The sequence below is a fragment of the Ambystoma mexicanum genome, chromosome 1p (genome assembly GCF_040938575.1).
Source record: "Ambystoma mexicanum isolate Mex_15411 chromosome 1p, UKY_AmexF1_1, whole genome shotgun sequence".
Lineage (NCBI taxonomy): Eukaryota > Metazoa > Chordata > Amphibia > Caudata > Ambystomatidae > Ambystoma > Ambystoma mexicanum.
The window spans coordinates 791274039-791286428 of record NC_090921.1 but is presented as its reverse complement, the minus strand read 5'-3'; the positions used below and the strand labels follow the sequence as shown (position 1 = coordinate 791286428).

Genomic DNA, 12390 nt, shown 5'->3' with positions numbered 1-12390 from the left:
TAGGGCCTCCGCCCCTTAATGTTTTAGGGAGTTTCCCCATAGCCCTGAAGGAGCTTTTCCTACCCTGCTCCATACAGACACAGATCATGATCACACATGGTAACATCCGTATCCCACACAAAGTCAGCACATTCAGCTTTTGGACCAGAAGGGAAACACCCTGTATACTTGCACCACCTATAAGCCAGAACTATTGCATAGGAGTACAGATAGAGAGACATGGTATAAGGGGAGGACCTCACAGCCTGTAGGTGTTGTTTGGTTATGTGCCCACCCATTGACTGCCCATGGCCATGCTAATCTGTATGGCCTGTCCAACCCAGTTTCTGCCTCTCCCAGCCCAAAACATCTCCTCACAGGAACTCCTCGAGCTTGCTTTAATCAAGCCTTACCATCAAACTTTGCATTTGAAGTCCCTGCCAGTTTTTTTCAAAGCAGTCTTGTGACAGTTAATGACTTAATTAGATATGTAAACCCAATACTGGTGTAATAATAACGTCTTACCAAGGTCTGCCTTTAGCCACTCGATTTATAAGCACTATCCTCCTATGAAGACCTGTTAAAAACAAGCATTGGTAAAGCCAACAGTTTCAGCTTGTGTATATAAATATTAGGCTTTTGAGAGGTACTGCTTTTAGATGCCCAGGTAAATACCTTACCCATGCCTATACAAAAGCCCAACCTGTTGGCATTGTCAATAATTGTTTATTTTGGCAAGACTCTGGTTAAATGTACGTTCATCCCTTGAGGTAACAACTCTTAAGTCAAAGGCTTCAGAAAGGATAAATGGCAAATAAAAGCCCCAGGTAAAAATATATTGTTCATGCCTTCACCCCGAGGAAAGTTGCTTTCTTCAGAGCAAGACCTTGAGAAATTGCCTGGCGATCATTCATGTGAAGGGGTGCCCATTGTCCAAAAATATACGATTTCACGTCGCAACTTAGAAGAGAAACCAGTACCTATCTCACTTGATTTTCCAGCACCTGGAATCGAGCTGCATACACTAGGAATGTCATAGAAGGCACATTTTGGATTGGGGATTGCATCATGTATGAGTAAATTGCCATTATGTGAGGATGGGGGCATAACCCATAGAATCCTGTAAAGGGCTGACTTTCATTGCGGTTGATTTAAGTAATATCTGATGACTGTGATCCTTGGACTCCAAAGACCAATATTCAGTTAAATGATTGCAAAAAACTAGAAATATAAAAAACACCGCCCATCTATCTCGAGGGAGGCAGTTATTGTCCTCATGTATCTCTAATGGCACAAAGACTAAAGAAAAGGGGCTTCTTTGAATAATTAATTTCGTACTCGGTTTTGGTGGCATGCATACATGTCACCATAGAGCCACCTTAGGCCTCTGCACCCTGCGCATGGGTGGACTAGCCTATAGGTAACTCTGGAGATTTACTGGTAGGCCTCTGCACACTGGGCAGGGGTGGACTGGCCTATACGGAATACAGAACTCTGGCGATGTCCTGATAGGCCTCTGCACCAGGGGCAGGGTGGACTGGCCTATAGGGATCTCCAGAGATTTCCTGGTAGGCCTCTGCACCCTGGCCAGTGGTGGATTGGCCTATAGGGTTCTCTAGAGATTTCCTGGTAGGCCTCTGCACCCTGAGCTGTTTTGTGTTTTTACCTATTTTATTTCCTTAGGAAAAGGATTAGGCTCACTGAAAAGGTGTTATATAGGACCACTTTGAAAATGATATCCAGGGCCTCTTTTGGTACACAGTCCACCCCTTGCTCAAACGTTTGGGCTGCTAATAGCGACGGGGTGCCCCATTTCTCCAAAGGTTATTTGTGCTCCGAGCAGACAAACGGGGCAGAAAGGGTTCTTCAAAAAAGGGAACCAAAGGCACCATTGAAATAAGTGAAGAGAGCTCATTCAAAATGCATAAGGTCCTCTTTCTAGTTTCATCTTAAAGAGGTGCCGGCCTAGGCAGGACCAAGAGGAAAGTGGCTGTAGGCACGTTTTTTTTCTTTTAAACATAGAGGAGTGGGTGGGCAATGGGGGTACGCATGGCTGCGGGCAAAAATCAGGGTTTCTATGAGTCGATAAAGCCAGCAATCTGAGCTTGCTGATTGGCTGACACAGCAGACTTGGTGAAAAACTTTCATGATGCCTAGTAAGCCATGGTCACATTGCTCACTACACAGCCTGTTGCGATATGCCATGTTCTTGTGTTGGGGTGTACGGTTTCCGTTGCAGAAAAGATGTGTGGTGATGTGTCATGCTCACTTGCTTGGATGTTTGCCTGTGCCTTGGAATGGGGAATGCAGAATATCTGGTGCATGTGTGAGGTCTGTCAGGGTTCCATGCCCAAAGGTTGACAGCTGGTGATGTTGCTGGCCAGCGAGAGGTTGTATGTGAGATGTCATGTATGCTTACTTGGGATGATTGGATGAATGATGAAATGCAGAGACTGTAAGGTCTGTGAGGGTTCCTTTCCCGAGGCCCACTTTGCAGAATTTATTTCATTCATGGTGGCGGCACCTCGTTGGGTGCATACACAGAAGGATATTAGAGACTGGTCTCACCGTGTGAATAAAACAGCATGCCATTCAGAGATGTTGGGCGGGTCACTTGATTAAAAGAGGGTCGACAAGGGCACTAAGGGGTTAACAGCGCTGTGTAACATACACACATGCTGTGTATAACCAGAGAGGCCGAATGCTTGAACAGCAGCGTTCATATGGTGAAAGTCCAGTCCTATTATAGCTACGATCAGTGAGTGACACACACAGTTCAAATGAAAAGTTCCTTCATATCTCTTTGTTTAATCAAGTGTCTGCTTGCTTATCTTCCAGTCCACATTGATCCCGGCCCGGCTGGCTGCTGCAGCCTGCCCTGCTGACCTGCGCTGGCAATGTGTGTGCGCTCCAAAGAGGCCCTATGGGCCAGAGGCCTACCGGGGGATGTCCCGGTGTCCCGGTGGGGCAGTCCAGCCCTGGACGTCTCCCCACTATGGGATGAGCAAATAGACTTATTTCATGCGGAATGTACAAGGGGGGGCATATGGACCCTTCCTCCCGGGGGGGCATATGGACCCTTCCTCCCTTACAATTATAAGGAGAGATTGTTTTCATGGTGTGTACTTAACTGTTATATTTTTGTTGCCTTTGAAATGCCATACATTACCTCGTTGAGTTACTGTATGTATAAGTGTGAGGGAAAGAGATCCTTTATTAGAGTGTTTCATTTAGTTTATTTTAGGTAGGGAAATCCTTGTCAGATAGTGAGGTGTTTATCCAACCTTTTGAGTTAATAAAATGGCCTCTTTTGAAAAACCTTCACAAAGTTGTTTGCCTCACATTTCTGACCCCTCACAGAACCCAAGTGACTAAGAGTACCAGAATTACTCTCCTTATCCTGGCAGGCTCCCCGCATATAACCCATGTGCAAACCCCCTCAAATGCCTCAATCCAATTATGCTCAACTCAACAGACCGTGTCACAATTCCTATTCTCCTCCCTACCCACAAGGGACAGGGTAAGGCAAGCAATGGAAAATCGGTTGGTCAACCTCTCAGACAGTACCACCCCTAAACCTAACAACCTACATCCGAGAAACAGTCCATATTGATTTGTTCAAATCCACACTAAAAGCCCACCTTCTTGCCTCCGAGTTACCTTCTTAATCTGCATCCTTGAACATTTTTTCCCTCGCCTCTAACCTCCCTTTGTACCGCACATTCTCTGCCTCCACTCTAGCACTTCATCCATCATGGTCACATCTCGAACACAGCTGGCTGTACAGCCTATCTGCACTTAAAATGTCTACTGTTGTTTGTCCTTTACGTATGTCCACCCATCCATTGTCCCCGGTGACTATTCCACTTACTCCCCTCGACAACCTCGAACTCACTGTTTCCCGTCAAATCTGATTCTATGTCAAGACCGGAGGCTCGGATAATGCTTCTCTTTCCATTTTACTACTTCAGCAGCAAATGCACAAACCAATAAAACATGATAACAAAACTCATAAAAAACGACAATAACCATTGTTTTTGAGTCTTTGGTAGTTCTGTTCTTATTGGTCCTCAAACTGACCACATGCCAGGGGCGTTGCTAGGGGGGGCTAAGGGGGCTATAGCCCCTGATATTTTGGTTGTAGCCCCGGGTAGAATCTCAGGAGCTACAGCCAAAAGACTAGCTAGCCCCGAGTCCCAACAGTTCCGACTTCAGCGTAGCCCCGGGTCTTTTCTAGACCTAGCAACTCCCCTGCCACATGCTAACATTAACCAATCAACATAGTCTTTTTCCTTTAACCACACTGTCCCTCTACTTCACTTCCTCTTTCTTTGCTGCTCGGCAGCGAGTTAAGTGCCCTTTTCATTATTCTGTGTTGAATGTATGTTGATAGTCTGTGTATGGAAAGGCACACCTGCACGCACGCGTGCACATCTTAGAGCTTTGGCGGAGCATATCCGCAACTGATTTGTGAGAATTCTGAAGTTGCGGTCGCAACAGGGCTGGTGCTCCGGCGACCGCAACCTCTGAAGAGAACAACAGAGGGCACTACGGTCAGGGAAGGGGGAGCGTGATGGGACCACACCGTTCCAGCACTCCCACCATTTCACGGACCGTTTAGAGAGTATAATCACATTAATTAGATCGCTCCGAAAGCCTACCTTTGTAACATCTGATCCTGAAGAGTCTGGTGACAGAATCCGCTTGTTCACTTCAGGACACAACATTCTGTATAGTCGTGCTACGCAAATATAGATCACAGCGCCCCTGCAGGCCAGAAAGAGATACCGCAACAAAACAGTGATGGGCACAGTCCCAGTTAAAACCTGCTATATCATATATATATATATATATAAAAAACAAGCCAGGCAATCAATACAATATAGATATATTTAAATCTCCAAGAGATATAAAAACTCCCGGCATATTTAAAATCCCCAGTGTTCTGTGCAGACCTGAGCTCCTCCAGTGATGAGGGAAAGGCTAACATTAGCCAGAAGAGGAGCCATGCAGATATGTCTCAGGTCCTCCAAAACGCCCTGGGGGCCTCTTTGGGGCAAGGGCCACAGCAGATAGCTCTGATGGAGGACTGGCTCAAGTTCTCACAGGGTCCTGAGGAGATCAAAAGGCTAAAAGCACAGGGGAAAACAAAGGGGGCAGAAAAGCAGCCGGCAAGCAGAAGAAGCCCACCCCGCCCCCCCCGGGCAGACCACTAAGGAAGAAGGGTGGTAAGAGAAGGAGAGTGAGATCCAAGGCAGGGCCTACCAGGTGGCAGGATAAATCCTCAGACACCTCTGATGAGGGAGAGGAGGACTGGGAAGAAGAATATTCAGAGGAAGAGGTATATTCCATATCTTCCTCAGAAGACGAAGGCCATAAAACGCCAAAGCAAAAGAGGAAGGAGGAGACAGAGGAGGACGGTGCAGGTGATGATTTTGATCCTGAGGCACTGATCCACCCATGGTCTTCTAAATGGGAGCCGCCAAATAAAATAGCAGCCTACCTGAGCAAGCGCCTGAGGGCGCCCCTAGCTAAAGAGGCTAGGAGTAAGATGAGGGCAGAATGCCTGAGACCTCACCTCCCAGAGGGTGTGGCGCATACACCCGAGATCGATGAGAAAATGATCACGTTCATGAGCAAGTACACCACGGACATGAGAAAAGGACTAGATAGGTCCAGGACAAAATGCTGGACATGACAGGGCCCCTCACTAAGATTCTGCAGATTGGCGAAGAGGCCAGAGAAAAGGGAGAACCAGTGGACCCGGCAATTCAGATCGGGTAGGCCCAGAGGGCAATCTGTATGTTGGGTAACGCCAACCACACGATCACCACGAAGAGAAGATCTCTTCTAGTAAAGATAGACCCGAAGCTAAGTCAACTAGCTTCTTCGGAGTCAGCGTCGACCGCAAAGGGAAAGCTCTTTGGAGATTCCTTTATTAAAGAGTTAACAAAGTTCGCTAACTCCTATGCGGCTCTGTACAAGGCGCAGGCATCACTCAAGAGAGTGTTTGGGAGACAGATTTTCGGCAGGGCTAGCAGAGGCAGGAGTCGCTCGGCTGGCCGGTTCCACTTTAACAGATCCTACCAGGATAGAACGAAGTGGCGAGACCAAGAGGATCGAAGGCAGACCGATTTGTTCCCATCAAGGGACCGAGGAAGGGGTAGAAGCTGGCGACACAGAGAGTGTCAACAAAAGACCTGAGGTGAGAGCGAACAGCCCACGATTAATTACCCCAGCAGTAGGGGGGAGAATAGCAGAGTTTACAATAAATTGGCACACTATATCTGGGGATACTTGGATAATAGAAACTGTACAATGTTTTCACATAGATTTTCTAGAGACACCTCAACAGAGGAATCCTCCAAAGGGTTTAGAGCTAATCAGAGATGACAAATTATTGCTAGAGGAAGAGCTAAGAGGACTAAAAAGCAAAAATGCCATAAGACTAGTAACAGATCCCTCAAGAGGTTATATAAGCAACATGTTCCTGGTGAAAGGGAAACACAAGGTAAGACCAATTATAAACATGAAGGGTTTGAACAAATTTGTGGTGTACAGGCCCTTCAAGATGGAAGGGATACACCTGTTGAGAGATACCTTAATTCAAGGAGATTGGCTCGCCAGAATAGATCTAAAGGATGCATATCTAACTATACCCATAGCAGAGGAACATTGCAGATTCCTAAGGTTTATCTGTGGAGAGTCGACATGGGAGTTTCGATGTCTGCCCTTCGGCCTGGCATCTGCACCATGGTGCTTCACGAAGATAATGAAGCCAGTGGTGACGCACCTCAGGAGTCAGGGAATAAGACTCATAATATACCTAGACGATATATGTCTGATGTGTCGGGAGAAAGAGACACTCCATGTACAGGTGCAGACAATAATAACATTATTAGAGGACCTGGGTTTCCTAATAAATTGGGAGAAATCCAAGATAGTACCGGAACAGTCAATGGAATTTCTGGGGTTCATAGTGGACTCTATTCCGGATCTCTTAGCCTACCAATTGCCAAGGTGAACGATATCAAAAAACAGTTAAGACACACCGTAGCAAGAGGAGAAATGTCACTGAGGGACATTGCAAGGTTAGTGGGCCGACTAGCATCTTAGACCCAAGCGATATTTCCAGGACCAGTACATTACAGGGCACTCCAGAGGTTAAAGATCAAACACCTCAGGAGGGGCGCATCATACGAAACGAATGTTACCATCTCCCAAGAATTGAGGGAAGAGTTGGAATGGTGGCTACACCACATGGATGCATGGAACGGGTGGGCCAGTTTTGGCTCATCCCCGGACCTTGTCATCGAATCCGACGACAGCAGATGGGGCTGGGGCGCCCGATGCGGGAACCTGTCGACAGGGGGCAGGTGGTCGGATCAGGAGACAACTCTCCATATCAACTGTATGGAGCTACTGGCAGGGTCCTTTGCAGTGAAATGCTGGACTCAAGAGAGGGCACAATGTTGTGTCCTGCTAAAGATGGACAATGTCTCGGCAGTCAGGTACATAAACAGACTGGGTGGGACAAGATCCAGACTACTGGCAGAATTAGCAAAAGATTTCTGGGAACTCTGTCTTCAGAGGAAAATGTAAGTGACGGCGGAGTACCTGCCAGGACATCAGAATGAGGTGGCCGATTGGAACTCCAGTTACCTCAGGGACACCAGCAATTGGAAGCTGCCAGATCGACCTGTTTGCATCGAGAATGAACAAACAATTAACCTTGTTCTTCAGCTGGAGACCGGACCCAGAGGCAGAAGTGACAGAGGCCTGCCTGCAACCATGGGGCCAACAGACAAACCAGACAAACTATGCGTTTCCTCCTTTTTCCATTACACTCTGAGGCGGCAGAAAGCATTGCTAGTTCTAGTTACGCCGGATTGGAGGGGTCAGGTGCGGTTCCCCAGTCTACTGGAATTCTCTCACCACAACCCAGTGGCGCTACTCAGCTACGAATTCATTTTTCGAGACCCCAGGGACCTCAGCCATCCACTAGTGGGGTCAGGCAGATTCAACCTAATCGCATGGACAAATTCAGGAGATCTTGGATTAGGCCAGGACTATCAAATGAGGCAGAAAAAATCATTAACGAATCCTAGGCCACAGGAACACACAGGGTTTATAAGTCTGCATGGGCTAGATGGAGTAGCTGGTGTTTGGAGGGGAGTATCCATCCCGATGGAACGGATTTAGTACATGTAGCCAATTTCTTAGCACAGTTGGCAGCCCAAGGGAAGGCATACAGAACAATCAATACAGGCAGGTCAGCAATATCGGCAGGCCACCCCAGGATCAAAGGCATGGCGATAGGTGAACATTCCCTGTTTTGTAGACTAGTAACAGGAGTAAAGATAACTAGACCCCCTAGTGAAAAATATACTCAATTGTGGGATGTCAACACAGTTTTGAAATTATTTCTATCATGGCCAGATAATCAGGAGCTATCCAGGAAGGCTATTTCAGGCAAGCTAGCAATGCTACTTTGTCTATTGACTTGTAAAAGGTCATCAGACGTTAGAGCACTTGAGATCAACAGAAAGAGTGTCACCAAACTGAGTGACCTTCCTCATAACGAGGAGGACTAAGACAGGTTTGAGATCCATATCTTACAAATCTTTTCCGGGACAACCAGAATTATGCCCGGTCAGATGCTTAGCAGCATAGGAGGGCATGACAAGGGAAGTGAGACCTCCAGGAGTATCTCAGTTACTAATAGCAATTTGTAAACCTTTTAAAGCCATAATACTGGCTACCATAGCCAGGTGGCTTAGATGGGTGATGGAACAGGCAGGCATTGACCTAGTAAAATATGGGGCTCACTCAGCAAGAGGGGCGATGGCTACCAAGGCATTCAACATAGGAGCCAGAGTAGAAGAAATTATGAGGTCTGCAGATTGGTTGAATAAATCGACATTTAAAACTTCTATTTTAAACCAACGGAAAGTGTGGCATCGTTAGTGGTGAGAGTAAGCTTTGAACAAGCATAATCCGAGCCTCCGATATTGACATAGAATTCAGATTTTCAACACATTCGTTCCAGAAAATCATAATTATATTAAAGACACGGATCAATCGTAATAACAATAATGGAATGGAAAAGTTACTGGAATGTTTTACATGTTTTTCCTGAAATTATTTTAATGTTTTATGATGAATAGATTGAAGTGTTACAGATTTGTTAAAACGCACAAAAGGATAATAGATGGAAATGATGGTTGATTTTACGATTGTCCCACCCTCTTTCGCCTTACAGTCACTGGTTACTTGGTGTTTCTATTAGGTGCAGTGGCGAACACCAAACAATCCGGAAATTGAGGATGTATCTGCATGGAATGGACGGGATTGCAAAGTTGACTGGACGCATTCTCGACTGAGCAAAGAAAGAGGAAGTGAAGTAGAGGGACAGTGTGGTTTAAGGATAAGGACTATGCTGATTGGTTAGTGTTATCATGTGGTCAGTTTGAGGACCAATAAGATCAGAACTACCAAAGACTCAAAAACAATGAGTATTGTAGTTTTTTTAATGAGTTTTATCACGTTTTATTGGTTTGTACATTTGCTGCTGAAGTAGTAAAATGGAAAGAGAAGCATAATCTTTCGCCTCCGTGCCTTTAATAGAATTATGACTTTCTGGAACAAATGTGTTGAAAATCTGAATTCCTATCTATTGTACATGCTTTTTGATCAACAGAGCATTGTTCCTCCCTGTATAAATGAATAAATACTGCAAATGATCATTTAACCTTAAAGGTGTTTGTCTGTACATATATCCCTTTAAAACTGGACCATACCAGAGCCAAATGCCCCACCCTGTGGTTCACCAAGGATCTGACCGACAACAAGGGCACAGTCCAAGCTCATGAAAAACAAATCTCACCAGCCCATGCTTAAGGTATTCAGTTCTATGCGTTTGGCACTCATCGCCAGATTAACAATGTCATCAAGCTCAAGTATACCTAAGTCATTTACTGCAGTAGTATTAACCCTCCTGTTCTCTTCTCTATTTGCTTTAAGGTTTAGGAGGCTTGTCCACTTCAGTGCTAGTGCCTGCAGTGAGACTGAAGTCTGATTGTCTGTACTGGCGTTCGTGTATCCAGTTTCGATTTCAGTATAAGTTTAGAATACTCTATGAGGCCCAATCTTATGTCCTTCGGTGGCCTCTCTGTGGCTGTTTTTTTACCCTAATAGCTCACAGGCTTCATACATCTCACTTTGGTGCCGACTATTCACCTCAACAAGATTCCTTCTTTGATTACTACTCTGTTGGTCAGAGTCCAGACCAGCTGTTCCAAAGTAGTGAAGTTTATCTTCCACAACAGGTCTATCAATTGTCTCCTCAGAGTAAGCCCGATTCAATTTCAGGTCTCACGACAGTAATGCAGTATGCTCTCTGGTTTCCATGGCAGCAGTACTAGTCGTTCTGCTCCTTAAATTGTACATAGAGGTTACAGTCTACCAACGGGCTTCCAACAGGCTACCCAGCCAAGAAATAAACAACGGTTGTACTGCAGGGCAACGGGGCAACAGTGGACGGTTAAAAAAGCACGTGATAACTATGTTCCATCAACTCACCCAGAGCTCCTGGCCCCGAAATGCACTCTGCGCGTGCTGGATGTTTTATACAGACATGTAAAAAAGAAAATGGTCCCACTGGAAACAATGTTCGAGATTCAGCACGGCATCCTGCCGTGAACTGCAATCCTGCAGAACTCTGGCGTGGAGTGTTATATCTAACATAAGAGTTGGCCCATTTAAAGTGAGTACAGTAACATTTTATTTAACGGAAATTGGAAAGCCTATACTGTAAGAATAAAGATTTCGAGTTAAGGTCTAATTTGCACAGTCCTTGCTCGTGTGAGCAGCCCTTCAGGCAAGTGGCGTACTTACCTTTTACTAAAAAAAATCTGGATTGAAAATTCCCAATAAAAAAGCGTCCCTTGCACACGCCCTCACAGCTACACGAATATTTGAGTCAGTGATGCCAGCACGGCAGCGCCACATGAGGGTGCTTGCCCTAAAGAGGAACTTTAATTTTAAAATACATCCTACAATAGGTGCAACGAAGTGTGGATGTTTTTAGAGTTAAAAATGTAATTCATTTGCCTACAAACCCCCATTGTGAAGGGGAGTTTGTTACGCCCAACTTAAAAAGAATTAAGAGTGCATACAATACGCGGAATTATCAGAAGCCCTCCCTGTTTGATTGTCATTTTGTTCTAATTAAAAACAAAAACACCATCGCTGTGTCCATCCAATGTGTTGATTCATTCCGCAGTAGGCAAACAACATTCCAGAATTGTCTGCAGGAAACGTCCCCTCCTTTGCCCCACCCCATCAGATCGTCACGCTCACAATGATTGTCCTGCCGCCTCCCTTAACTTTTTAACTCCCAAAGACTACTTTGTTTCTGTAACAGATGCATTAACTTGACAAGTTACTACACGGGAATAAAATACACTTCTTTTCACTTACATGAATCATGAACTCCACGTTGTCTCGATCACTGAACACGTTACCCAGGAAAGGAAGCGGCGCAGGCCCTGGGGGTCGTCGCTTGGATGGAAGCCACAACCTTCGGAGCTCCAGAACAAGGATCAGGACAGCAACAGCAAGCAGCACTGATGACACTTTGGGACACTCCATCCAAGCGAGAGCCGCCATCTTAGAGTGCCTGTAACAGAAACCGAGTTACTACTTGCTGCCTGGACCCGCCCTGTGCAGCCAACACCCTTGTTCGTGCACAAATTGTCCAAGGGTGCAAGTAGTTTGTTTGGTGCAACATGCGATTTCAACATCCATGCTGCCTGGACCCGCCCTGTGCAGCCAACACCCTTGTTCGTGCACAAATTGTCCAAGGGTGCAAGTAGTTTTGGTGCAACATGCGATTTCAACATCCAACATGAAAGAGTAAGTAGGCGTGGAACAGGGTCGGACTGGGACAAGAAATAGGCCCGGACACCAAAAAAAAAGTGGCCCACCCCTCATCTCAAGAAAGTGGCACACCCCTCGCCTCAGAAAAGTGGCCCACCTCGCACCTCATAAAAGTGGCCCTCAAACCATCATCCATTTATTGTGTCAATTCACAACTTTACAGAAAATGCTACTTATGGAGGGTTCATGTGTCTGTTACATTACAACACAACTCATAAAATAACATAACTTTGCATAGTTTTGTGACGGGGTCCACAGCTACAAGGCGCAGGAGTGACATGAACCTACCACCCCCACTGCGGTTTTGAGACCTGCTGCAAGTCGATGCTTATATAGGGTTCCGAACCCCAGCATGAAAGGAGGGTTAGGGTGACGATGGTTGGATAGGAAGTGGGGGAAGTAGGAAAACCAGAATGAGGTTTAGGGAGATGTTGTATAGCATTGTTCCTAAGTACACTACGAAAAATATGG

General features: G+C 45.9%; 1 protein-coding gene across 1 annotated transcript in view; it reads right to left on the bottom strand.

The window, feature by feature from the left end:
- Nucleotides 1-11855, bottom strand: part of LOC138512237 (cytochrome P450 2B1-like) — a 173136-nt gene extending 161281 nt beyond the window's left edge. The window contains exon 1 of the mRNA XM_069627679.1: nt 11461-11855. Coding sequence (XP_069483780.1) covers nt 11461-11649 — 189 coding nt within the window. The 5' untranslated portion in view covers nt 11650-11855. The remainder of the gene's footprint in view (nt 1-11460) is intronic.
- Between the last annotated feature and the right edge of the window lie 535 nt (nt 11856-12390).